At 40.1% G+C, this 27227-nt stretch overlaps 1 protein-coding gene and 1 non-coding gene across 2 annotated transcripts in view; one reads left to right on the plus strand and one right to left on the minus strand.

Moving 5' to 3' along the window:
• Positions 1–370: 370 nt before the first annotated feature.
• The window catches only part of MOXD1 (monooxygenase DBH like 1), a 95616-nt gene continuing 68759 nt past the window's right edge, over positions 371–27227 (plus strand). The window contains exon 1 of the mRNA XM_006074789.3: positions 371–817. Within this exon, the coding sequence (XP_006074851.1) occupies positions 554–817 (264 nt within the window). The 5' untranslated portion in view covers positions 371–553. The remainder of the gene's footprint in view (positions 818–27227) is intronic.
• LOC112587677 lies at positions 13277–13383 on the minus strand. Its single transcript, XR_003112177.2, has one exon. It is a non-coding gene; the product is annotated as a U6 spliceosomal RNA (small nuclear RNA).

Below are 27227 nucleotides of genomic sequence, written 5' to 3' on the forward strand. Positions count from 1 at the left end.
AATATCGAGATGTCAAGCAGTTACCCTGGACGGGACTTTCTCTCACTTGCTGTCCATCAAACCCAGGATTATCCCTCTGATTACTCAGGTCCTCCCCTCCTCTGCTAAGCTAAACTTGCCCTCGCTCAGCAATCTCTGATTCTTTCCCCTGGGATCCCCAACCCCTGTTCGCCGCGACGTGCCCACACTGCCCAGGCAAGCACTAGCACTCTCCGCGCTCCTTTTCTGTCGACCCCCGGTCCTCGGCTTCCGCCTCCTCCTCTCCTCTTCCAGGACGCCCGTCACTGCGCTCCCCACTGAATCAGACCTTGGGGACAACCAAGTCGGGGGCGCGGGGCGGCAGGTGGATGGACCGGAAGGGCGGGTCGCGGATGGAGTCGGAGGCTCAGCCAGCGGACTGCCGGGGCTGAGAGGGAGAGCGAATTTGCGGCCCCTCCCGGCGGGAGGGCCGGGGGGCGGTCCCAGGCCGCTTGCTCGCGCCGCCGCTCCGCGTGCGCCCTCCGCGCTCCAGTCGGCGGGAGCCCAGGTGCCCGTGGGCTGGACGCGCCCGAGGATGTGCCGCTGGCCGCTGCTCCTCCTGTGGGGGCTGCTCCCCCGCGCGGCGGCGGGGGGCTCGGGCTGGCCCTTCCCGCACCGCACGCTCCTCGACTCCGAGGGCAAGTACTGGCTGAGCTGGGGCCCGCGGGGCGGCCGGCTCGCCTTCCGCCTCGAGGTGCGGACCGCCGGCTACGTGGGCTTCGGCTTCTCGTCCACCGGGGCCATGGCCGCGGCCGACATCGTCGTGGGCGGGGTGGCCCGCGGGCGGCCCTACCTCCAGGTAAGCGCGTATATACCCTCCTGCAGCTGCCCCGCCGAGCCCCCGGCCGGTCCGGATTCTGGGCAGGCAGGCGCGGTTGGGGGGCGCCCCGGGCCACCCGGCTTTCTCTCCGGCGGAGGCTGGCCGCCGTCGCCCCCGTATCCCCGCAGCCTCAGCCTGGCTTCCCCTACCCTTTGCGATCCGCTCTTGCAACCCCGGAGCCCAAGGCCCCTGGGGCTGAACTTCCCAACTCCGCCGCCCAGCCCCCGGAAAGCTGAACACGGTAACCCTAGGCTAGCGTTCCGTCTCTGAACACTTTCCTGTCCCCAGCGCCCCGCTTAGTACATGCCCCAAGTGCACACCTGCCACGCACCACCAGTCATCCCTGATGGTTAAGGAGACATCTTTGGGCTTTGGGGATCTACGGGACGGCTCTCAGGGTTGAAGGGACCGGAGAGTTTTGGTATTTGCTGTCTAGCTGTCTAGAATCGTGGATCTCAGAAGGCTTTTCTGAAGCTTCCCAACTCTGGGGCTGGGTCAGCTACCTCATGCCAGCAATGAATGAAAGGTCCCCAAGAATCCTTAGGAACTTGCTATTGGGAGCTGTTTAGGAAGCTGCGAAACCTACAAAACCTGAAGTCTTCAGGCAAAACCCCATATTAAGAGACAAAACGTTTCACTTACTTTCAGTTCAGTTCAGTCGCTCAGTCGTGTCCGACTCTTTGCGACCCCATGGACTGCCGTACGCCAGGCTTCCCTGACCATCACCAATTCCTGGAGCTTACTCAAAACTCCTGTCCATCGAGTCGGTGATGCCACTTACTTTATTTAATAGCTAACAAAATTAAATTGACAGCTACCGTTTTGCTTTGAAAGAGCCAGAGTAGAGACGTTGCCCGTTCACAGATATTTTAATGAATAGGAAAAAAAATAAAAAAAGAATTGAAGTGATCGGAATGATTAGATACTTAGGTTTTTGGACATTTTTGTCTGTTTGATCTTGACCAACATTTGAACACTTCTCCACTATAATATAACATCGTGGTGAATATAATGTTGTTTATCAAAGTTCATCCAAAAATACTGCCCTTTGCTAAAAGTCTCTTAATCCATATGAAAGCTAGTTCTTCTGGCTATGTATTAGGCTTTGATGATATTAAAATCGATGTACCTGATAAATTCCAAAAAGCATTTCTCAGTAATTTTATTTCTGACGTCTAAGTTTGATTGCCACGATGTTCTGCCATTAATTTTTAACGCTAATTCTGGCAATGAGCTGTTAACTCTGGCTAGAAGTTTTAAAAATGACAGCAATAAAAACTTTAAAACCCTTCCGTTGTCTATTTTTTCATAAATTAGTCCTTTCCTCCCCCAAATAATCACAACTCCAATAAAGTTTTATGAGAATTACACCGTTGAAGTCATTCATGTATAAATTTAATCCTCCTGCAGCATCTCAGACATTAAATTTGTAAATCAAGAATTTGACCCCAAACACAGGCCTCACTAGCTGAGTAATTCAGCTCTCTTCTGATATGAAGTAGACAGTCCCTTATTTAAACATCTATTGAGCCACATATTTTTGCTTGTCTATTTTTTTTTTTTTTTTTTTAGGATGGTCAGAATCAAATGCCCCTTAACTATCCTTAAATGTTTTGTTGAAGGGAGCATGGAAAGTCTTACTTTAGTGGTATCATAAAACATGTATACTTTAAAGATAACTTGATGTTTTTCTCAAAGAGTAGTGTTTCTAGAAAGCCCATCAAGTTTGATATCAAATGAAAGACTAAGAGCAGAATTCTGTTGCAACATGCTATAAGGGGCACACCACAAACATAGTTTGTTAAACTACAGTATTTCCACACTGCAGGTGGCTCTTTGTAAAGAGAAAATAAGAACTAATTAAATGCCCTTTAGATGGGTTTTGCAGCAGCAGCAGATGGGTTTTGAAACGTAGAACTTTTCTTAAGGCAATTTCTAAACACATAATACTGTTCAGTAAGCCTTGGATATGGACCTTTTCCCAATATATTTAATGAGCAAGAAATAGAACTTTCCCTTCTATTTTTATTCCTAAGGAAATGGAATTTTTATTTTCATATATAAAGGATTGTCATTTTCTCAATTGACTGACATCCTTTACTACTCCATTTTCTTAAGCATTGGTAAAGAATTTGCATGCCAGTGAAGGAAATGCAAGAGACTGGTTTGATCCCTGGGTCGGGAAGATCCCCTGGAGTAGGAAATGGCAAGCCACTCCAGTATTGTTCCCTAGAGAATCTCATGGACAGAGGAGCCTGGGGCTTCAGTCTATGGGGTCGCAAAGTGTTGGACATAACTGAACACACACACAGCACAGCACAGCTCACTCATTTTAAGGCATATAATATACAATAAAAATTATGCATAGCAGTTAAGTAGAAAGAAAATTGATTAAAAACCTTTTTAATAAAATTAAAGACCCCAGACACTAAAAATAAAAAGAAATGTATCAATTCCAGCTGGATCATCCAGGTTGGGAGATTCCATTTTCCAACACTTGAAATTGTATCTTCTCCCAAAACCTACTAATTTGAGATTCTTTGTACAGTGAATGGCATCTTCAGCAACTCTACCAAAAGGTAAATAAAGTTCTTAAACATTGTGTATGTGATTCCATTAGGAAACTTTGATTTTCATGTAATTTTACTTTCAGTGAGAACAAACTTTGCGTGAAACAATACAACACCAAGCATTGCTTCTGGGGCAATGGCATTAAACTGTAGATGACTGATGACAACCTAAGCCGATGTCCAAGTCACCTTCCCTTGTGGCTACTTTCCGTATATATTATTTCATTCTTTCTTATTTAATTAGAAAACTTGACCTTTAGATATTTTATTTTATTATTATTTGGACTTTTATTTTTTTCTGATGATATTAAGACTCTTCTTTTCAATAGAATTTTAACTCCTGGATAACTATGTAAGACTAAATCCGAACTAGCCAGGCAGAGAATTGTTCGTGAAACAGATGTCATAAACCCAAATCCATACAGAGGTCAGGAAGCAAATGTAAAAGAGTGACAAGACTCCAGTGGAAAGGGCAGTATTGTAATGCAGAAGAGTAGAGGGGATGGAAGAAACCCGTTTTCACATGTGAATTACTGTTATGTGGGAATGCAAATCAGGTATTGCCAGATCTTCTGTTTGTTTTTTGAGAGATGACAGGTGTGTGTGTGTGTGTGTGTGTGTGTGTGTGTAAGTAAAATCTGATTAGTAAATAGCAGCCACAATTCAAATTTGTATAACACACCCTGTTTTGCATATATACACACGTAATTTCAGTTGAGATATATCCTGTGGACAGCTTGATCTGGGACCAAGAGGGAAAAAGCTAAAGTGAATAAAGAATCAACCCAAATTATGAAAACTGGTGAAATGCTGAGAGGTAGGTTCCAATTCTCTTCAGTCCCCATTTATTCTGTGTTAGGAAATGTTCAGTGTTGGAGGGGACCTTGCCCCTCTTTTGGTTATCTATCACTGTGTAATAAACTACCCCCAAACATGGTGGTTTGTTTTGCTCACAAAGCTACTATTTGAGCAGGGCTTGGTGGTGAGAGGTCTTTTTTTGCTTCACTTGGTGTCCACTCCAAGGTGAGTCACTGAGTCATCTGGAGGCGCTCTCACTGGTTTTTCTGACTGGTGACTGAGGCTGACTGTTGGCTGGACCTCCCCAGGTACTGTGGTGGGAACGTGGCCTCTCCCTGCAGCTGCCCGGCTTCCTCCCAACAGTGGCTGAGTCCCAACAGGGAACATCTCAAGAGGCCCAAGTAGAAACTGTATGGCCCTTTATCATTTAGCCTTGGAGTCCTGGACTGTGTCTTTTGCTATGGTCCCAGTCCCTCTGGATTCAAGAAGAAATCTAGATACCACCTCAACATCCCATGGTGAGGAGGTCACATGGGAGGGGAAGATATTAGCATGGGCATCTTTGCAAAATCCATGCAACCACACTCATTCTCACCAACCTGTCAATCTCCCTTCAACCACCGCTTCTGAGTACCTATTACCGTGTATCCACTCTACACTGCTGAGATGGGGAGGCAAGCGTTTACTTATTCACCTCTTTTTCACTCCCTCATGCTTACACACACACACACCCCACTCACAAGAAGTTAGTGCATAGTTAGTCTTCCTAATCCACACCCTTTCCACCCTCCCCCTGCCCTCCAAAAAAGAGTTCTAAACCTCAGCAACTCCAGATTTTTCAGTGGTTGCCAGTCACTAATTCAGGACTGGATGCAATGAGACTACCTCCAGGGGGCAGTGCGATATTTGCTTGTGGATGGAAGTATCAGATTTTGATTCTCTTGCCTCAAGGCAGTATACTGGCTTGGACACTCTTAAAACTACACCCAGAGATGAGGTATTGTGGAAATTGGCCCTGCCCATTTTGTAATCCTCCAACCCTGGAGCAGATGTTTCTTTAAAGGGTGTATAATAGGGTACCATCAAAATGGGAAAGAAGAGAGAAACGTGGTTGTGGAGTAAAGCCCTTCTCCATGTAACCTATCAGATAAGTTGTTCACTTAGGGACACAGTACTCCTGGGATGGTACTGAGGTTGGCTTCCAGACACTGTGTTTCAGAGAGTTGCCAGGGGTGGGAAGCAGTCTTTCCTTTCGCCTTGGCTTTGGAAAGCCTCACTATTCTGTCTCAGTGAATTAACTCAATGCTTACTTCCTTGATAGATTCGTGTCCTCTCCTTGTACTTTGCCCCTTTCTGACACAGAGCAATCCCACCCCCATCCAAGCCACTTAGCAACTGTTGAGTCGCCATTTGGGGGAAGTAATCAGGGTTGATGAATGCCTAGTTTGTGCGAGTTGGAGAAGAGGGCAGCATTGTCAGATGTGCCTGTTGAAATCTGCACAAAAATGAATTCACTCTTCCTTTGGGGGTGTAAATTGCTGGGGAATGGAGGCAGAAATCGATGTCATCATTTGTTACAACCTCACTGGTTGGCTATTGCCACCACCGAAACTTTGCTGTGATGAGGAGTCTCTTCAGCAGTAGGGTAATTGCTGCGGGGCTGCTTGCTGAGGAAGTGCTGGGAAATTGTGCTGTGATTTGGAATCACAGAAAACAGTGAGCATTCTTTGTGGTTAACGATGTGCTTCTTTTAAGTGCACCGCAGCCAACGGCAACAAAGAAATGTTTGGAAAGCAAATTGAAAAGCTGTAAGGGGAAGACGAAGAGAGTGTATAACCCCAACACAGATCAGCTGGGGCTTTGTTAAGAGGTATTTATAAATCTTCAGGTTATGCCCTGCCCCCTGCTCCCTCTTTGCCAATTTCCAGATGACAAGGGACCTCTCCAACCTTCATGTTTGGTGTATTAGTAGTAAGTCCACATGCACCAGTGTAAGCGGGAACCAAGAATCACCAGGATGCTCTTCAGCTGTGTGGTCTCCCTGACAGAGCAAATGGTTTCAAGAAGCCAGCCCGAGGAAAGGACTAAGAGCCAGGGGAACAATGCACCTGAATTGACCGCCAAAGTTCAAGGCTTCAGGCGACCAACGGCCTATTTCTGGATTCTTGGGAAGAAAGCCAAGAGTCCATCCACTTCAAAGAAAGTGAATGGTGGTTTATTGATTCATCATTCGTAATAGAGCCCTGTTAAAATAGAGTTGCTGGCCAAAAGAATGAATTCACTGTATATCATCTTGTTTCTGGAAATGTTTGATCTGTATGTAAAACAAACAAACAGCTCTGCCTAAGGATGCATCGTAATGTGGCTTATTGTAACTTTTTTAAAAGTACAGAACTTTTAAACAGAGAATTATTTCTCTAGAAAACCTCTTCTCCACTTCTGTCTTTTTTTAACTTGTTAAATTCTGGAGTAGACCAAAAATAAAGAAAAGCTTAAAGCTTCACAGCATATAGTATGCACGTAAGCAGGAAGTTCTGCAAAAATAAGAAAGCTTCAAATGTATTAATTTTTGTTAACAGTAAAAATGGGATTATATATGAGTGCTATGGAAATAATGTATAGTTCAAATTTAATTTACTATTGAGGTCTTTTGTATTCAACTTTTGCTGCTAAGTCGCTTCAGTCATGTCCAACTCTGTGCGACCCCATAGATGGCAGCCCACCAGGCTCCCCTGTCCCTGGGATTCTCCAGGCAAGAACACTGGAGTGGGTTGCCATTTCCTTCTCCAATGCATGAAGGTGAAAAGTGAAAGTGAAGTAGCTCAGTCCTGTCCAACTCTGAGCAACCCCATGGACTGCAGCCTACTGGGCTTCTCTGTCCAGGGATTTTCCAGGCAAGAGTACTGGAGTGGGGTGCCATCGCCTTCTCCGTGTATTCAACAAATATAGCCAAATATTATGATAAATCTTTAAACAGTGTTTGGTTTTACAAGTTAAATATTGATATTTGGGGCACTTACTTGTTGCTCTTCAGAGCTCAGAGTTCAGTTGATCTGCCTTAAATTTCCTAACTCTCCCACCTGAATTTTACAGTTAAGAAACTGGGCCTTACGTACCTATTAAGTGACCTGTTGGAAGCCATATAGATCAGTGGTCTGGATTCATTTCCTCTTGGTCCTGGTTTGGTGTTCTTTCTTCTGCAAGCAGCTGGTAGCTTAAATAAAAACATTCCAATTTTCTTCCTTAATAGTGAAAGAACGTGTTAATAAAAAGCAGTTTTAAAAAGATTGGTAAAAATAAAATCATAATATTTCTGTTACTATTTTTGTTGTACAAATGCCATAGATATATATTTCTGTAATGTGATTTTTCATTCATAGAATTCTTAATATATGCCATACATTATAGTCTTTCAAGTGTGTTATCTCATGTAATTCTCACAATAGCCCTATGAGGTCAATATCTTATTTCTTCCATTTTGTAAATGTATAAATTTGAGGCTCCAGGCCATACAGCATGGGGATCATTTGTGAGTGTCACATGACTGTTTTAGTAAAGTACTCACTGATAATGTTGGAATGTTCATTCATTCATTCAACCAATATTGATTAGAGGTTTATTGAACAATTCTAGATCCTGGGGACATAGCAATGACTGAGAGGAAATCAGTAGTCTCAAGGAGCTCCCATTTTGATGGGGGTAAACAAATAAGCAGGAAAAATATCAAAAAGTGATAAGTGTGTGCAGAGGTTTAAAATAGGGTGATGTGATAAGGGGCAGTGCTGTGGCTATTTCAGATTGGGAGGCTTACAATTAAAACACGAAGGAAAACAAGTGTCCGAAGTTTTAAATGTTGTCTTTCAAGATTAACTATAGCATTTACCATTCAAAGTATTGTATACTATGAGGAAGATTATCTGGCATGGGCTTCAAAGGACTTGGTAGACATTGACTATAGGAGTCTGCCTACGTGGAAGAAATATAATTAAAGTGTCTGAACCACCTGAGCTCTTTTCTGTTTCTGTAGCCTTGTTACGCACATGTTTAGTAAGCTCAACTAGAGTCTTTCAGGCTTTGATCTAGAGATTTGGTGATTTTATAGGAGTTTCTTTCTTAATACTAGGTGTGAATGTTTTTCTCTTATACTCTGTGTTCCTTCTCATCTTCAATAACATGAGAGAGCTAAAGAACTTGGAGAAGCTAGATCAACAAAACTACATGAGTCTGGGGAAGATTTCCATCTTTCAGGCAATTTGTAAACTAAAACTTGAGAACCTCAGTTTCTTAGATACAACTAAATTGCTACTATTTTTTTTTCTCCCCTAAAAGCTTCATGCCCAGAAGCCCATTCATATAGGAAAACTCATGGTAGATGAAACCATGTAGAAGCAAGGCCTCCTGGTATTTTGGACCTCCAGATCCCTTCAGACAGGGCCAAGATGGCAATGGCAAATTGCACTCCAGTGGTGAGCAGGCAGAGCTAATAGAGGACTGAGAACTGGGAAGATACTTTCCACGTCAGAAATTCCCAAATTTGCACGTTGGAATCACCTGCACATCTTTTAAAAATTTTAGCATCCAGGCATCTCCCCTCCCTCCTTTACACCATTAAATCACAGCCTCTAGCAGTCTACACAGGCCTTAATGTATTTTAAAGTTTCTTAATTGATTCTGTGCAGTCAAGTTCAGGAACTACTGACCTTGTGTGGTCAGGCTGTTTGATCAGAATCAGGTAACTCCCATGTCCACCTACAGAAGCTTGGAAGATTCCAGACTCTGGGCATGGAGATGCATAGCAAGATTCCCAACAAAGCAATTCAGAGTGACTGATGTTTGAAGCAAGGGTTAGCATGTGCTTGGATAGAGATTATTTTGTAAAGTCGAAAAGTCAAGTGGGTTTTTCTAGAATTGAAACACTTCTGAGATGTTTAACAAATGTGTTGATAATTTAAAGTATTTTCTCAAAGGTACATGCTGAAATGAGAACAGCAATGGAAGAACTGTGGGTAGCGGTGTATTCTGAAATACTCTGAGCCAGAAAGCTCCCTCCTCCTCGTACCTCCCTGCCATTCCTACACACCTTTTGTCAGTTGGTACTAGCTGCTATATTTCTAAGCAACAGAAATATCTGCCCACACAAAGCCTAAAATTGGTAAGTTATATATGGTCACAGGGCATCAAAAGAATATTAATAAATGAAAGTCTCAGGTTAGTCTTAGCCTGCATGTAAGCCAAGAGATGTGTTCTGCTCTCAAATCTTTTATTAGAATGAACAGTAACAAAATGACTCCCTTTGTATTTGGAAAAATTCTGAAGTATATTTCTAGTTAGTGTAAAGTGTAAATAGATACTCTTTCCCTTCCCACTTTCATTTTCCAAGATTACTAATAAGCAGTGAAATGCCCTAAAGCTATAGTTGCAGCAGGGAGAAGGAGGAAAAGGAGTTTGAGTAGTAGATAATTAGTGTTTCATTAGGGCGTGGATGCAACATCTACAAGCTGATGAGTGTCTCATTTCCTGAGGGAACAGGAAAGAGTCTATTTGCCTGGTGGGTCCTCAAGGAATACCTGCTGAATAACTGCTGAGCAGTTAATAGCAGGAAGCCCTGCTATGAGTCCCAACACTGCTTGCTGCTTATTCCTTGTGCGGCCCTAGGCCGACTCTTTAACCTTGCTCAAGTGACAGTTCCCTTTATGAAGAAGGAAATTATATCTACCCATGGCATTTTTGTGAGGACTTAATGAAATAGGCACTTAAAGCTCTTAGTAGAGTATGTGGTACATTGAAAGTACTCAGTCAATGCAAGGTACTGTTAGCATGAGTCAGTCACTTAGTGAAATATCAGAATTGTCAGATGATTGTGTGCACGTGTGTCTGTTCAGTCACTCAGTCGTGTCTGACTCGTTGCAACACCATGGACTGTAGCCCGCCAGACTCCTCTGTCCATGGGATTTCTCAGGCAAGAATACTGGAGTGGGTTGCCATTTCCTGCTCCAGGGGATCTTCCCAACCCAGGGATCGAACCTATGTCTCCTGCATTGATATGTGAATCCTTTACCACTGTGCCACCTGGGAAGCCCTTATCAGATGATTACATGGAAACAAATGTCCCAGATTTTCAACTTGGAGAAAAAATATTTACTAAGGGAAGAGTTAGGGGAGGTTGAAAGTCATTTGTGAAAACTCAAGGACAAACTTTAAGCAACAGATTTGTGAATACTTTGCCTGAAGCAATTGGTTTGTGACTAGAGGTCAACATACTTTCAATAAACACAAATTATACTGACAAGACTGCATTTTCTTTGGCATTTGATTTGCTGGACCTGTAGTTCGGCTAATAAATGAATGTTGTGTCTAAATGATACTAAGGTAATTGGCAGGTTTCCTATGATGTCACTGTAGAAGATGGACTAATAAAGTTGAATTAGTTATTGTAAATATTTAAACATCCATACCCGAAACATGGTGATAACAGGCTGCCTATATTAGGCTACAGAATAAGGACTCAAAAGATAGTGATATATTAAAATAAAGAAAGAAAACTAAAAATTAAAAATTCAGTGAGAATACAAATAAACACTCTAATGTTTAATTCTGTATGTACAAAGTGTGTAAAGTTGGTCTTAATTGGAATTCATATTAGGTAGTCATTCATCCTAAGCTCAAAAGATATGCCTGTTGAATACATGAATGCAATGCAATGCAATGCTGCTGCTAAGTTGCTTCAGTCGTGTCCAACTCTGTGCAACCCCATAGACAGCAGCCCACCAGGCTCCCCAGTCCCTGGGATTCTCCAGGCAAGAACACTGGAGTGGGCTGCCATTTCCTTCTCCAATGCATGAAAGTGAAAAGTGAAAGTGAAGCTGCTCAGTAGTGCTGACTCTTAGTGACCCCATGGACTTCAGCCTACTGGGCTCCTCCATCCATGGGACTTCCCAGGAAAGAGTACTGGAGTGGGGTGCCGTTACCTTCTCCACATGAATGCAATATTAGCCTTTAAATACTACATTGACATCAAGGGAAGTAATACTGACATTGTACTCTATTCTAGGCTAATCATTCCAGAAGATACCTTCTAGAATAACTTTTTAAAAGATGTATGGGTGACCTGGATTGTTCTAAAGGCGAATTACAAAGATAATTGAAATCTCTGGAAATTGGGCTACCAAGGCAATGGGAAGCATCTGTCAATATTTGGAGAAAGAACAGTTGGAAAAGACATAATCTTTGCCTTGAAATAGTGGACAGCCTTCCTCAAGAAAGGTGGATTAGATGTTACCTATTAGGCTCCAGAGGAAGAAAAAAGACCCAATTCATATACTTTAAAGATAGAAGCTTTCAGGTTAGTATAAGAAATACATTTCTACCATCAGAGTTATTAAAATGAGTTGCAGTATTTCCCTGGCTGTCCAATGGTTAAGACTCCACATTTTCAATGCAGGGGGCATGGATTCAATTCCTGGTAGGGGAACTAAGATCCCTCATGGAGCAGCATGGTGTGGCAAAAAAATAAGCTTGTTAAGTGCATGAGCTTTGTTACTGGAGATATTGAAATATTGTGATCCTTTCCTAAAAACATTTTTTAAAGAAATCTTCCTTTGGTGGGAACTACGATTAGGTGTCATATCTTTTTGCCTTTTCATACTGTACATGGGGTTGATGAAGAATTGATACTTTTGAACTGTGTGCTGGTGAAGACTCTTGAGATTCCCTTGGACAACAAGGAGATCAAACCAGTCCATCCTAAAGGAAATCAACCCTGAATATTCATTGGAAGGACTGATGCTGAAGCTGAAACTCTAATACTTTGGCCACCTGATTCATTGGAAAAGACCCTGATGCTGGGAAAGATCGAAGGCAAGAGAATAGGGCAGTAGAGGATGAGATGGTTAGATAGCATCACCAACTCAGTGGACATGAATGTGAGCAAACTCAGGGAGATGGTGAAGGACAGGGAAGCCTGGCATGCTGCAGTCCATGGGGTCCCAGAGTCAGACATGACTTAGCAACTGAACAACAGCACAACATGGGTTAGGTATACTTCAGGCTGTCTTCCAACTTGAGTGTGATGCTGGAAATAACTTTACTCCACAATCATACTTTTAGATTATTCAAGAAATTACTAGAAGAGAAAACATTATCAACTATGAAACTATGTGTGTGTTTTTTGCCACTTTATTTTTTTAATTGAAGGATAATTGTTTACAGAATTTTGTGGTTTTCTGTCACATATTAACAAGAATCAGCCATAGGTACACCCATGTCCCCTCCCTCCTGAACCTCCCTCCCACCCCCCTCCCCATCCCATCCTTCTAGATTGTCACAGAGTCCTTGTTTGAATTCCCTGAGTCATACAGCAAATTCCCATTGGCTATCTATTTTACATATGGTAATATAAATTTTCATGTTACTCTCTCTACACATCTCACCCTCTCCCCTCCCACTCCGTGTCCATAGGTCTGTTCTCTGTCTGTTTCTTCATTGCTGCCCTGAAAATAAATTCATCAGTACCATCTTTCTAGATTCCATATATATGTGTCAGTATATGATATTTATATTTCTCTTTCTGACCTACTTCACTTTGTATAATAGACTCTAGGTTCGTCCACCTCATTAGAACTGACTCAAAATGTGTTCCTTTTCATGGCTGAGTAGTATTCCATTATATATGTACCACAGCTTCTTTATCCATTCATCTGTTGATGGATATCTAGGTTGCTTCCATCTTCTAACTATTGTAAATAGTGCTGCAACGAACATTGGGGTACATGTGTCTTTTTCAGTTTTGGTCTCCTCAGGGTATATGCCTAGGAGTGGGATTGCTGGGTCATATGGTGGTTTTATTCCTTGTTTTTTAAGGAATCTCCATACCTTCTTGCATAGTGGCTGTATCAATTTACATTCCCACCAGCAATGCAAGAAGGTTCCCTTTTCTGCACACCCTCTCCAGCATTTATTGTTTGTAGACTTTTTAATGATGGCCGTTCTGACTGGTGTGAGGTGGTATCCCATTGTAGTTTTGATTTGCATTTCTCTAACAATGAGCAACGTTGAGCATCTTTTCATGTGCGAAAATATGGAACGCTTCATGAATTTGCATGTCATCCTTGTGCAGGGGCCATGCTAATCTTCTCTGTATCGTTCCAATTTTAATATATGTGCTGCTGAAGTGAGCACATCTATGTTGTTTTTTAACCTGCCTCAAGAAGTTTTGTTTCTGTGGATAGGTGTGCAGTGAATCTTTACAATTATTGTGAGAATATTTCATCTCTTTCCCTACTGTATTTCAATATATTTGAATTATATTAGTGAATATATGTTAATCCTATATAGTGAATATATATTCGTTCTGAAACCTAAAACATGAAGAAAAAGAAGAAAGAGAATGTTTTATGACTTGTAAATACTCAGAAGAATTGGGGGGGGGGGCTTTAGGAGCCTTTATATTCAAGGCTGACTATAGAGTCAGTAAGTTTCTGAAACTTGGTTGATGCATTATTTTGATCTAAGAACAGTCTATATATATGATGCCTCTAGACTTTCTCACCTGGATGTCTAGATAGCATCTCAAACCTGCTTCTTCCCTGGCCTTTCCCATCTCAGTAAATGGCACCTCCTGGTAGCTTCTGTCAAAACTTAGGGGTCATCCTTTTTTCTTCTCCTTCCTCCCACATATAAAACCTGTCTTCAGGTCTATTGGTGCTTCCTCCAAACTAAATCCAAAACCTGCCTACCTCCCTTCAGTTTTATCACCATCACTCAAGCTTGAACCCGTGGGACCACTGCTTGATTCCTGTCTTCTGACCATGGCTCTTCTTTCTTCTCTTCATTTTAACACAGCAGCCTCAGTAACACACATACACACACTCTCTCTCTCTCACACACACATATGCACACATAGGCACATAAATACATATTTGCACATCAATCAAAATATGGCACTTGCTGCTAAAGGCTCAAATGACTGCACAAGCTTAGTATTAAATTTGAGCTCCCTATATTGATTTGTAAAGCATCATAACCTTTGGGGCATCAGCTGATCCCTGCTGACCTCATTTTTCTGTTTTGGGCACTAGAGTTCAGTCATACTGGCGTTTATTTGCTTCACCAAACTGGACAAACCTTGCTCCTGCCTCTTCCCCTTCTTTCCAACAGCTGCTATCTCTTCCTGGACCTACTTCCTCCACACTTTTCATTGGCTGGCTCCTAAGTAGTTTATTTCTCAAAATAAGTCACATTGTCTCAGTGGTGACTTTTCTGATGCCTCAACTCCAGGCTTTCCAATCCATCTCTAGAATCTCTGTTTTACTTTCCTATAAGCACTTATTGTCAAAATATTTTTGGTTATATTATTATTTAAGCTCAAAAATTATTTATTCTGCAACTACACTATCAGTTTGATGATGATAGGGACTTTGTCCTGTCGTCTGTACTGTACAGTCATGTGCTCTCAGCCCTACCACAGGGACTGAAGAGTAGCCACCCTGCAATAAAGTATGTGTTGGAAAAAAGGAGAAGGAAGGGAGGGAGGGAGGGAGGAGGAAAGACAGGAAAGAAGGAGCGTTCTTTTCAAAATTTATTCCTTGCATCAACTAGTCATTGGAAAAGGAAATGGCAACTCACTCCAGTATTCTTGTCTAGAAAATCCCATGGACAGAGGAGCCTGGTCAGCTACAGTCCAGGGGGCCGCAAAAAGTCTGACACAACTGTGCGAGTTGACAAATTGGTCATAGAGAGTTAAGAGAAGCCATCTAAAAATTTTTTTAAAGTTAATATGATGAAATAGGTTGAAAGTAAAAATATGTCAGTGGTAAAATCTGAAATTCTTTTTTTCGTTGAAGTCTATTCTTAGAGATCAAGTCAAAGTTTTAATTTTACGCTTTATCTGATAATTCTATAATGATAGCAAAGTATTAAATTTCTCTCCATGAAAACTAAAATGAGGTGATTGGCTGTGGGAGAAAAATCAGGATGTGTATTTTCAGAAGGTAGCACTTAAAGAACAACCAAATTGCTCAGGTGGCCCCTCCCTGGAAAGCAAGCTTACAGGGCTCCTGTTTTGATATTCTGGCAGCTACTTAACAGATCACTTCTTAGAACTAGAGAGTCTCAGTTTTATCTGAAGTGGTTCCTAGAAGGCAGTCCCCTTCTGTTTTGACATTCCTCTCAAATTTCCAAGATTAGCAAAGAAATAATTTATTAAAATCAGCTTATACTGAAATCTGAAGATTATATTTATATAGTTTGTTTATAGGGTTTTATGGTTTTTTAGGATCAAAGATTCCCTTGAACACAAAATATCTATTATACTATCAGTATTATTAAAGCACCATAACACTTATTACAGAAATGGATATTACAAACAGAAATGTTTGAAGTAACAAGGCTTTTGTGATTTAGAAAAAGAGGAAAAACTATAAGCACCTGTGAAGCAAATGATGACAGATGGTCACATCTTTCTCAAGGTTCCCCTTTGCAGCTGTGCTTACATTCAGTTCCCCAGGCCCAACTGGGGTTTATTCATATCTTTTATTACACCCGTAAGAATTTTCACTTCATCCTGTTTAACACAGCCACAGTCAAAGCTCTTTGCTGTTAAAGAGATTTTATTCAAGAGAGAAAGACTGACAATGAGTGTGGACCAATTTCACATCTGCGTAATCATGTTTTTTTAATAAGAGTCTGTAGCCATCTTGTGGATTATCAAGGCTAGCGTTTTGGGTATGTTATCTTAGTTTGAAGGTGGCAGTCATTACTCTGGCTGTCATGCAAAATGATAATGCCAACTTCTGCTGATGTTAGCTTAACTTTACTATTGCCACATAGCATTTTGAAATCTCAGTAATTTGCTTCATTTATTTCAGAGCATAACCTGTGCATAAGGAAAAATATCCCATGAGAATATGTTTCAGGAGTAATATTTTTATGATACAAGTGCAGATTTATTTTATTGTCAAAGTCTAATTATCAAAGCAGATTTTCAAGGGTAAAGCTAATATTTTATGTTTAAAAAGTATAAACAAGGTTAATATATGATTCATATAATAATCTTTGATAAAAACAAAAAAAGCCTCAATGATAATTCATATTGAAACTTATCTTTATGCAGATATTTGAGTTCAAATATGATTGAAATCCACATAAAATCATTTATCTAGGAAAATATTACTTTCACATTTCACTTTACAGAACATTAGAAATGAATAAGTAGAAAAAAGAATGACTTTTGCATAACAGCTTTTATATATTACATAATTAAAACATCTACATATTTTTATTCTTAAATGCTTAAAAAATCTCTAGAATCATGATTCTCTGAATCGTCTTCAACCCTCCTGCTTCCATAAAGTCAGTTTTTAGTGATTAACCAGAGCATACTTTTATTTATCAGTATTTTATATTATATTTATAATTTGTAAATATATTTAATACATATATCATGCAATGAGACTTTTACAATGGCTGTGATTTTTATAATCAGACTGTGATAATAAGAGTGTACTGTGATCAGTATTCCTGCTTTTACCTTAAAAGTCCTGGAATATCAAACACTATAGCAAGATGGCTAAGGAATGGCCTTCACCATGGATGTACAGTGAAGCTACATCTGGCCCCATTTGCTGAATGGATGAGGAGTGAGAGGGAGGAGAGCCATTTGTTTCTAATCCTAAAAGTAAAAATCAAATAGTAAAAATGATCTGGAAAATTTCCTTAAATATCCTGTAAGTACTACACTATCTGATTTTGTGAAGATAAATTTCTAGGTCATGTTGCTGCTGCTGCTGCTGCTAAGTCGCTTCAGTCATGTCCGACTCTGTGCAACCCCATAGACGGCAGCCCACCAGGCTCTCCTGTCCCTGGGATTCTCCAAGCAAGATCACTGGAGTGGGTTGCCATTTCCTTCTCCAATGCATGAAAGGAAAAGTAAAAGTGAAGTTGCTCAGTCTTACCCAACTCTCAGCTACCCTATGGACTGCAGCCTACCAGGCTCCTTCGTCCTTGGGAGTTTCCAGGCAAGAGTACTGGAGTGGGGTGCCGTTGCCTTCTCCACTAGGTCATGTTATCAGTATTCAAATTCTTATTTGAATGTTATTCTATGTTTTGCTGTCATTCTCCATTTTTTCCCCTAGAAGATGATAGTAACAAAGTAAGTATTCTATTTAATTACCCACTTGAAAACATTTATCCCTTTGTTAAACTGTCAGGAAACCCTTGAACTCACTAAAGTTGTTTTTTTTTTTTTTGGTTTAGCCAATTTGAAGGACCCAGTCTCAAGATTGTTCTCTTAGTGACTCACTTTCTTTTCCTCCTTCCTTCTTCCTTTTTTCCTCTCTTCTCTCCTTCCTCCCAGCTAGAATAATTGAAGGATAAGAAATTTGAGACCCAGATTTTTTTTTTGCCCTTTTGTCTCCTCTTGACTCATTTAATTGTGCCTTTAAGGTTTGCCAGTATGTCATTCTTTTATTGTATAATATTGACATCATTGAGCCTGTGTTTAATTATAGTTCATATATTTTCTTAATACAGGCTGAAGGAAAAAGGTAGGAACTACTAGGGAATATTTTGCTCCTACTAAGTCAAATTATTCCTGTACCACAAAGATATGAATATTGGAGGTTCATCAGTTCTTTTAGCTTCAAAATTACCCCCCCATTTAGATTTATCAAAAGGAAAGGCAGGATGTTACTTTCAAAATTGCACATAATGTATTTAATGACTCCCCAATATGCAAGTCACTCCATTAGGCACTGAGGACATAAATTAACATTATAAAATATTCTAAAATAGGGTTTCTCTGTCTCAAATCTGTTTTTTTTTTAATTTCTTTAAAATAGGTAGGGAATACCCCCTAGTGTAAAAGGATTTCAATGAACTGTTGTACGCATAAACTCTTTTTCTAAATGTTGATGTCAGTTTCATAAGATTCATGTCTGTTTAAGGGCTAAAAGGTCACAGCAGCCTTCCCAGATGTGTCTGCATCACAGATCATGCAGACCCAAACTCATTCTAGCATCTGGTTAAATACATTCCACACCAGGTCTTAAACATATGTAAATATTATTAAGAACAAGTGGGAAAATAATCTATTGCTCCCCTCTTTTTGTTTCATTCACAATATAAACAGCTTTTTTAAGGTGTAAATTTATAACTGGATTAGCAAGATTAGGTGTCTGTTTCTAGGCAATTACCACTGGTTAGAGAACCAAGAGAATATTTCATGCAAAGATGGGGACAATAAAGGACAGAAACAGTATAGACCTAACAGAAGCAGAAGATATCCAGAAGAGATGGCAAGAATACACAGAAGAATTATACAAAAGAGATTCTAATGACACAGATAACCACGATGGTGTGATCACTCACCTAGAGCCAGACATCCTGGAGTGTGAAATCAAGTGAGCCTTAGGAAGCATCACTACAAAAAAATCTAGTGGAAGTGATAGAATTCCAGCTGAGCTATTTCAAATCCTAAAAGATGATGTTGTCAAAGTGCTGTAATCAATATGCCAGCAAATTTGGAAAACTCAACAGTCACCACAGGATTAAAAAAGGTTAGTTTTCATTCCAATCCCAAAGAAAGGCAATGCCAAAAAATGTTCAAACTACTGCACAACTGCACTCATTTCACATGCTAGCAAAGTAATGCTCAAAATCCTTCAGGCTAAGTTTCAATAGTTTGTGAACTGAGAACTTCCAGATGTTCAAGCTGGATTTTGAAAAGACAAAGGAACCAGAGATCAAATTGCCAACATCCACTGTATCATAGAAAGAGCAAGAGAATTCCAGAAAAATATCTAGTGCTTCATTGACTAAGATAAAGCCTTTGATTGTGTGGATCACAACAAACTGGAAAATTCTTCAAGAGATGGGAATACTAGAGCACCTTACCTGCCTCCTGAGAAACCTGTATGCAGGCCAAGAAGCAATAGTTAGAACCAGACCTGGAACTATGGGCTGGTTCAAAATTGGGAAAGGAGTACATCAAGGCTGTAATTGTCACCCTGCTCATTTAACTTACATGCAGAGCACATCATGCAAAATGGCAGGCTGGATGAAGCACAAGGTGGAATCAAGATTGCCAGGATAAATATCAATAACCTCATATATGCAGATGACACCACCCTTATGGCAGAAAGCAAAGAGGAACTAAAGAGCCTCAATGAGAGTGGAAGAGGAGAGTGAAAAACTGGTTTAAACTCAACATTCACAAAACGAAGACCATGGCATCTGGTCCCATCACTTCATGGGAAATAGATGGGGAAACAGTGGAAACAGTGTCAGACTTTATTTTCCTGGGCTCCAAAATCACTGCAGATGGTGACTGTGGCCATGAAATTAAAAAACGCTTACTCCTTGAAAGAAAAGCTATGACAAACGTAGACAGCATATTAAGCAGAGATGTTACTTTGCCAACAAAGGTCCATATAGGCAAAGCTATGGTTTTTCCAGTAGTCATGTATGGATGTGAGAGTTGGACCATAAAGAAGGCTGAGTGCCAAAGAATTGATGCTTTTGAGCTATGGTGTTGGAGAAGACTCTTGAGAGTCCCTTGGACTCCAAGGAGATCCAACTAGTCAATCCTAAAGGAAGTTAGTCCTGAATATTCACTGGAAGGACCAATGCTGAAACTGAAGCTCCAATACTTTGGCCACCTAATGCAAACAGCCTACTTGTTAGAAAAGACCCTGATACTGGGAAAGATTTGAAGACAGGAGGAGAAGGGGACAACAGAGGATGAGATGGTTGGATGGCATCACCAACTCAATGGAATGAGTTTTAGCAAGCTCCAGGAATTGGTGAAGGACAAGGAAGTCTGGCATCCTGCAGTCCATGGGGTTGCAAAGAGTCAGACATGACTGAGTAACTGAACAACAGCAACCACAGTGGTTGAGAAGATAATGCTGTGCCTAGAATATATTGCATGCTACACAGGAATGGAAATAGAGGAATAAGAATTTGGAGAGGGAATGATCACTTCCAGTTGGAATGATTAGAGAAAACTTTGTAGAAGAATCATGAGTCTTGGAGAAAGGAAGCTTTTCAATGCAGTTGTTTCAATGGGTGGAGGTAGTGGTGAATATGTCAGTGAGGTGAAGACAGTAGGGGAGATAGAGAGGAAAAATATGAACAAAAGCAAAAGGCTGGGCAAAGGCAGAAAATTGTGTGTGTGTGTGCTCAGTCACTCAGTCTTGTCTGACTCTTTGTGACCCTATGGACGGTAGCTTGCCAGGTTTCTCTATCCATGGGATTTTCCAGGAGGATGCTAGAGTGGGTTGCCATTTCCTACTCCAGGTGATCTTCCTGATCCAGGGATCTAATCCAGGACTCCTGCATTGGCAGGCAGATTCTTCACTGCTGAGCCACCAAGATTTGAAGGGAATAATAAATAGATAATAGAAATTATGTGGTGAGATTAATGATAGACACCCTGGAAAACCAGGCTAAACTTTAGAGAAATTTGAATCTAAATTATAGAACTTAGTACTCTATACTGTTAAATAAAATGTAATGGCATGTTGAGAGTGATTTTCAAGGAAGAGCTTGATAAAAATATGGAGTAATAGAATCTGAACTTAGAAACTGAATGGAGCAGAGGTAAAGGTGGGTTATTTTTGAAAATGAGGAATCCATAGGACTGGGGATTATCTGTGGAGTTTTCAGTAATAAAGGAAGAAGTTAATAATACTGATTTTTGAATTTTGATTTTGAATTCACCTTATAAGTAAAAGGTGAATACAATTTTAATCTTACATTTGAAATGAAAGTAAAGAATTCCAAGTAATGGTATCCAATGGACTTTTGGATATATGGTACTAAATAAGGGTGATGATTAGAAACTCTTGGAGAAGATGAGATTACCAAAGGATGAAATATGAAAACACAGTAGTGTAATGTCAAGGACAGAACTTTGATGACTTAGTTCAGGAATGGGAATAATACAGACAAACTGTCAGAGGTGGACAACCAACGATGGACCCTTCTGAAAGTGAGGAGGTGGACATCCTTGCCTTATCCCAGGACTTTCTTGTTCCCATACTTAGTGGGGAAGAACTCAGTCTTTCATCATTAAGTGCAATGTTATTAAGTTTGTATGCTTGCATGTTAAGTCAATTCAGTCTTGTCTGACTCTTTGCGACCTTGTGAACTGTAGCCCTCGGGGCTCCACTGTCCATGAGATTCTCCAGGAAGCAGTACTGAAGTGGGTTGCTCTGCTCTCCTCCAGGGGATCTTTCTGACCCAGGCATCGAACCCAGCTCTCTCATGTCTCCTGCTGGTAGGCGGGTTCTTTACCACTAGCGTGACCTGGGATGCCCTGAGGTTTTGTAGACTCTTCCCTCATAGCTTAGCTGTTAAAGAATCCACCTGCAATGCAGGAGACCCTGGTTCGATTCCTGCATCAGGAAGATCTGCCAGAGAAGGGATAGGCTACCCACACCAGTATTCTTGGGCTTCCCTGGTGACTCAGCTGGTAAAGAATCCACCTGCAATATGGGAGACCTGGGTTCGATCCCTGGGTTGTGATGATCCCCAGAAGAAGGGAAAGGCTACCCACTCCAGAATCTGGCCTGGAGAATTCCATGGACGGTATAGTCCATTGGGTCAAAAAGTGTCAGACATGACTGAGTGACTTTTACTTACAAGGTTGAGGAAATACCTTCTATTGCTAGTTTACTGAGAGATTTTACCATGGATAAATGTTTCAAATAGGTTTATGTATTTATTGAGATCATTGATGGTTTTTCTTTTTTTAGACTTTGATATATTGAGTTGCATTGATATTTTCTAATATTGAACCAACTCTGAATGACCATAATACAGTATCCTTTTTTAAAAAAAAAATATCACTATGTTCTACTTGCTGTTACATATTTTTAAGAAAACTTGCACTTTGGCCTATAAGAGGTCATGATCTTTGTTTTTTTATAATGTCTTTGATTTTGGTATTAGGGTAAGTGAAGTGAAATGAAGTCGCTCAGCTGTGTCCGACTCTTTGCGACCCCAGGGACTGTAGCCTACTACACTCCTCCATCCGTGGGATTTTCCAGGCAAGAGTACTGGAGTGGGTTGCCATTTCCTTCTCCAGAGGATCTGCCTGACCCAGGGATTGAATCCAGGTCTCCCTTACTGTGGGCAGACTCTTTACCGTCTGAGCCACCAAAAAGTGAGTTAGGAAGTATTCCCTCCTCTTTTCTCTTCTGGAAGAGTCTGTGAAAGATTGATATTACCTCTTCCTAAAATATTTGGAGAAATTCCCAGTAAAATACATTTTGGCTTAGAATTCTCCTTGTAGGAAAGTTTTTACCGCCAGGTTAGACTATAGGCCATTGAATGTCTTTTTTTTTTTTTTTTTTAACATTTTAATATATTTATTTTTAGTTGAAGGATGATTGCTTTATAATATTGTATTGGTTTCTGCCATATATCAACACAAATTATCCTCCCTCTTGAACCTCCCTCCCACTTTGCACCCTATCCCACCCCTCTGCTGCTGCCGCTACTGCTGCTAAGTCGTGTCAGTCGTGTCCAACTCTGTGCAACCCCACAGACGGCAGCCCAACAGGCTCCTCTGTCCCTGGGATTCTCCAGGCAAGAATACTGGAGTGGGTTGCCATTTCCTTCTCCAATGCATGAAAGTGAAAAGTGAAAGTGAAGTCACTCAGTCGTGTCCACCCCTCTAAGTTGTAACAGAGACTTGGTTTGAGCTCCCTGAGTCATACAGAAAATTTTCACTGGCTATTGGTTTTACGTAAGGCAGTACATATGCTTCCATGCTGCTCTCTTCATCGTCCCACCCTGTCCTTCCCCACAAGTCTGTTCTCTATGTCTTCATTGCTGCCCTGCAAACAGGTTCATCAGTACTATCTTTCTAGATTCTGTATACATGCATTAGTATATGATATTTGTTTTTCTCTTTCTGGCTTACTTCACTCTGTATAATAAGCTCTACGTTCATCCACCTCATTAGAACTGACTCAAATGTATTTCTTTTATGGCTGAGTAATGTTCCATTCTCTGTATGTACCACAGCTTCTCTATCCATTCATCTATCAGTGGACATCTAGGTTGCTTCCATGTCCTAGGTATTGTAAATAGTGCTGCAATGAACCTTGGGATACACGCGCCTTTTTCAGTTATTGTTTTCTCAGGGTATACGCTGAGTAGTGGGATTCTTGGAACAAATGCTAGTCTTTTCCTAGTTTTTTAAAGAATCTCCATATTATCCTCCATAGTGGTTATATCAGTGTACATTCCCACCAATAGGGCAAAAGCAGTCCCTTTTCTCCACCCTCTCCAGCATTTATTGCTTGTAGATTTTGGATGGTGGCCATTCTGACTGTGTGAGGTGATACCTCATTGTAGTTTTCATTTGCATTTCTCTAATAATGAGAAACGCTGAGCATCTTTTCATGTGTTAATTAGCCATTGTCTTTGGTGAAATATCTGTTTAGGTCTTCTGCCCACTTTTGGATTGTGTCGTTTGTTTTCCTGGTATTGAGTTGCATGAGCTGTTTGTATATTTTGGAAATTAATCGTTTGTCAGTTGTTTCGTTTGCTATGATTTCCTCCCATTCTGAGGGTTGTCTTTTCACCTCTTGCAGTTTCCTTTGCTGTGCAAAAGCGTCTAAGTTTAATGAGTTCCCATTTGTTTATTTTTGTTTTTATTTCCATTATTCTAGGAGGTGGGTCATAGAGGATCTTGCTGTGATTTATATCATAGGGTGTTCTGCCTATGTTTTCCTCTAAGAGTTTTATAGTTTCTGGTCATTAAGAGTATCTTTTATTAAATACATTTTTCTGGTTTGTGTTCTTCAAGTACTTTGTCCGTTTCTCACCTAAATTGTTCAAGCTTTTCCCATCAAAGTGTATATAAAATTATTAACCCTTTAATGTCTGTAGGATCTATTGTAATATTTCTCTTTCATGTCAGTTACTTTTTGCTTTCTGTTTGTTCCATCTCTTTGTTTTTTATTTCTCTTTTCCTGCTTTGAGATTGATTTTTATGATGCCATTAAGTGATATAATATTTAGAATAGACAGAAGGCAAGATGTGAGCTCACATGTATATCATAACTGAAATTCTCTCAGTGAAGGGAAAAGTCTGATCAAAAGCTGAGGGTGGGAAAATGTTGGCATCTTATATAGAGAGGGTTTAGAAGATTTGTTCTAGGAGATCTCCCAGGAATAGTAAGAGATTAGCTTGTGGGTTTTCAAGCATTAGTAAGTAAACATGTACTGATAACACTATTTGGGTAATTAAGGTGTACTCTGATCAAATCTCAAGATATGTCTCCAGACAGACCCGAAAAATTGAAAAATGAGGAAAACAATTGTAATGGAATTACAGTGGTGATTAGGCTATTTCACATTTCAACCTTATATAAAGAAAGCTGAGTACTGAAGAATTGATGCTTTTGAACTGTGGTGCTGGAGAAGACTCTTGAGAGTCCCTTGGACTACAAGGAAATCCAACCAGTCAATCCTAAAGGAAATCAGTCCTGAATATTCATCGGAAGAACTGATGCTGAAGCTGAAACTCTAATACTTTGGCCACCTGATGTGAAGAACCAACTCATTGGAAAAGACCTGATGCTGGGAAAGATTGAAGGCAGAACGAGAAGGGGACACCAGAGGATGAGATGGCTGGATGGCATCACCGACACGATGGACATGAATTTGAGTAGGCTTTGGGAGTTGGTGATGGACAGGGAAGCCTGGTGTGCTGCAGTCCATGGGGTCGCAGAGAGTAGGACATGACTGAATGACTGAACTGACTGAACTGAACATTTCAACCTTAGTTTTATTCAAACCCACTTATGTTTTCCCTTAGTGAGGTTGAAGATACCAACTTCTTTTGGACAAACACACTTTTCCAGAAGTGTAGAACTTTGACATAATTGACAGCCGTCTTTTCTGAACATTGAACACTCAGTGGTTCAATGAGTGCTCACAGTGCAGATGAGCTCAAGGGACTTTCAGTAAGACCTGAATGAGCTTTCTCCCCTTTTCTCATAGTTCAGTTCTCCTTTACTTTTTGCTTCTCTTCTTTTCACAGCTATTTCTCATAGTTAAGTTATCTGAAAAACCAGAAAAAGGTGGAATAACTGAAAAGAATTGGTTTTGGTGAGTGGAAATAAAACAAATGGAAAATTGGAAAGCCAGCTGGGTATTTTGTGGTACTAAGGCTTTGGAAACATATTTGCAAAACTCAGATAATTATTCTACTCTTTGAACTGATTGCATTTTGTATTGTATTCTGTTTGTTTGCAAAAACCGTGATTGCTTGAATCATGTAATGTGATGTGAGCTTGGTGTAAAGACAGAGTTCGTTTATCTAAATCTCTCGTCCACAGGCATTGTTATTTCATTTATATACTGAAAATCTATGTGATCAAAAGTGAGAAAAGCACAGTTATCATTGGAATATTTCATTTGAATTGCTTTCACAATTGCAGCTGGTTCTCAGAATACATTTTTGACAGACCCTGACTTTAGCAGTAGAAAAAGTAAGATTTTATATGAAAAAAATACTTGATGTATATAGTTCTGTAGGCAGAAGTATTTAAACTAACCCATCCTTTTCCAGCAGTGGCCACGATGGTGTAGAACAGTGAAGGAGGCTCAGATCAAACTGCCTGAGTTGCAGTACTGGCTTTACCACTTACTACCTGTATGATTCTGGCCTAGATGCTAACTTCTTTGTGCTTCAGTGAAACAGGAAAATCATTTTGTCTCATAGCCTTGATATGAAGATCAAATGAGCTAATACATGTAATATGCTTAATCCGGTGCATAGAATGTACTCAATATGTTGTCATTGTTACCAGAGTGAAGTTAGTTAGGGTCTGTGCATCACCAATAATGTGAGATTTGAACAATGTCAGGATGTGGTACCCTGAATGTCAAGCTTACATACACTAGATAGCTACCTTAGAAAAATGCTAGGAATAAAAACGCCAAATGCCATCCATTTGAGAATGACCATTTCTTGTTCTTTTTTTTTTTTTTTTTTTTTTTACTCTTAAACGTTTAAGTGTATAATTACCAAGAACAAGGACATTCTCTTACATAACCATGATAATTGATGTTAGGTCATTTAACATTATTATAATACTATTATCCATATCCTAGAGTACGATAATTATAGACAAAGTTTTTCTCTTGTGCAACTGTATTTTCTCTGTCAAGCATGCAATCATTTCTTCAAATGTAATTTTAGTGTTAGTAAAACTAATTGTAATTTTATTTCAGCATGTATATTCTAAATCAATTCTTTGTGATTTATCAGAAATAAAATACCATTATATGGTGAAAAACCAGTATAATTATGGCAAATTTTATATCTTCTATAAGTAAGAAAAATGAACAACATGATTTTTATAACTCTCAATGTAGAAAGCTAATGGTAAAAAGCATAGAGAATATTTTGGGGAAAACTACTCTAATTGCAAAAGAGGGAAGAAGATTGGCATTGAGTGAGCTCTATCTATGGTTGGCAGTTTTTTCCCTTATATACTATTTCATGTATTTATCTTTCAAAATTCTTACAAAAAGTATGTATTATCTCAATTTTATTTTATTTCCTTTTTTAAAGATTTTATTAGATGTGGACCATTTTTAAAGTCGTCATTGAATTTGTTACAATATTGCTTCTGTTTTATGTTTTATTTTTATTTGGTCACCAGGCATGAGGGATCTTAGCTCCTCCACCAGGGATCGAACCCATACCCCTTGCACTGGAAGGTGAAGTCTTAACCACTGGGCCATCAAGGAAGTCCCTATCTCAATTTTATTAATGCTAGAACAAAAGTTCAGAGTTCGATTTCAACAATTCGTTGACATTTTTGGAGCAGAACTGGGGGGCTCAGATCCTAGTTATCTGATTCAAAGCCTATGCTCTTTCCATTGCATCTGTATGCTTCTAAGAAGTGATCTTACACCATTGAACTAGTTTAGTATGAGAATTATAGCTTAACCATCAAAACAAAACATCTCTAGTTTTTCAGTATCTTGTAATTCAA

The sequence above is a fragment of the Bubalus bubalis genome, chromosome 10, assembly GCF_019923935.1.
Source record: "Bubalus bubalis isolate 160015118507 breed Murrah chromosome 10, NDDB_SH_1, whole genome shotgun sequence".
NCBI classification, from domain to species: domain Eukaryota; kingdom Metazoa; phylum Chordata; class Mammalia; order Artiodactyla; family Bovidae; genus Bubalus; species Bubalus bubalis.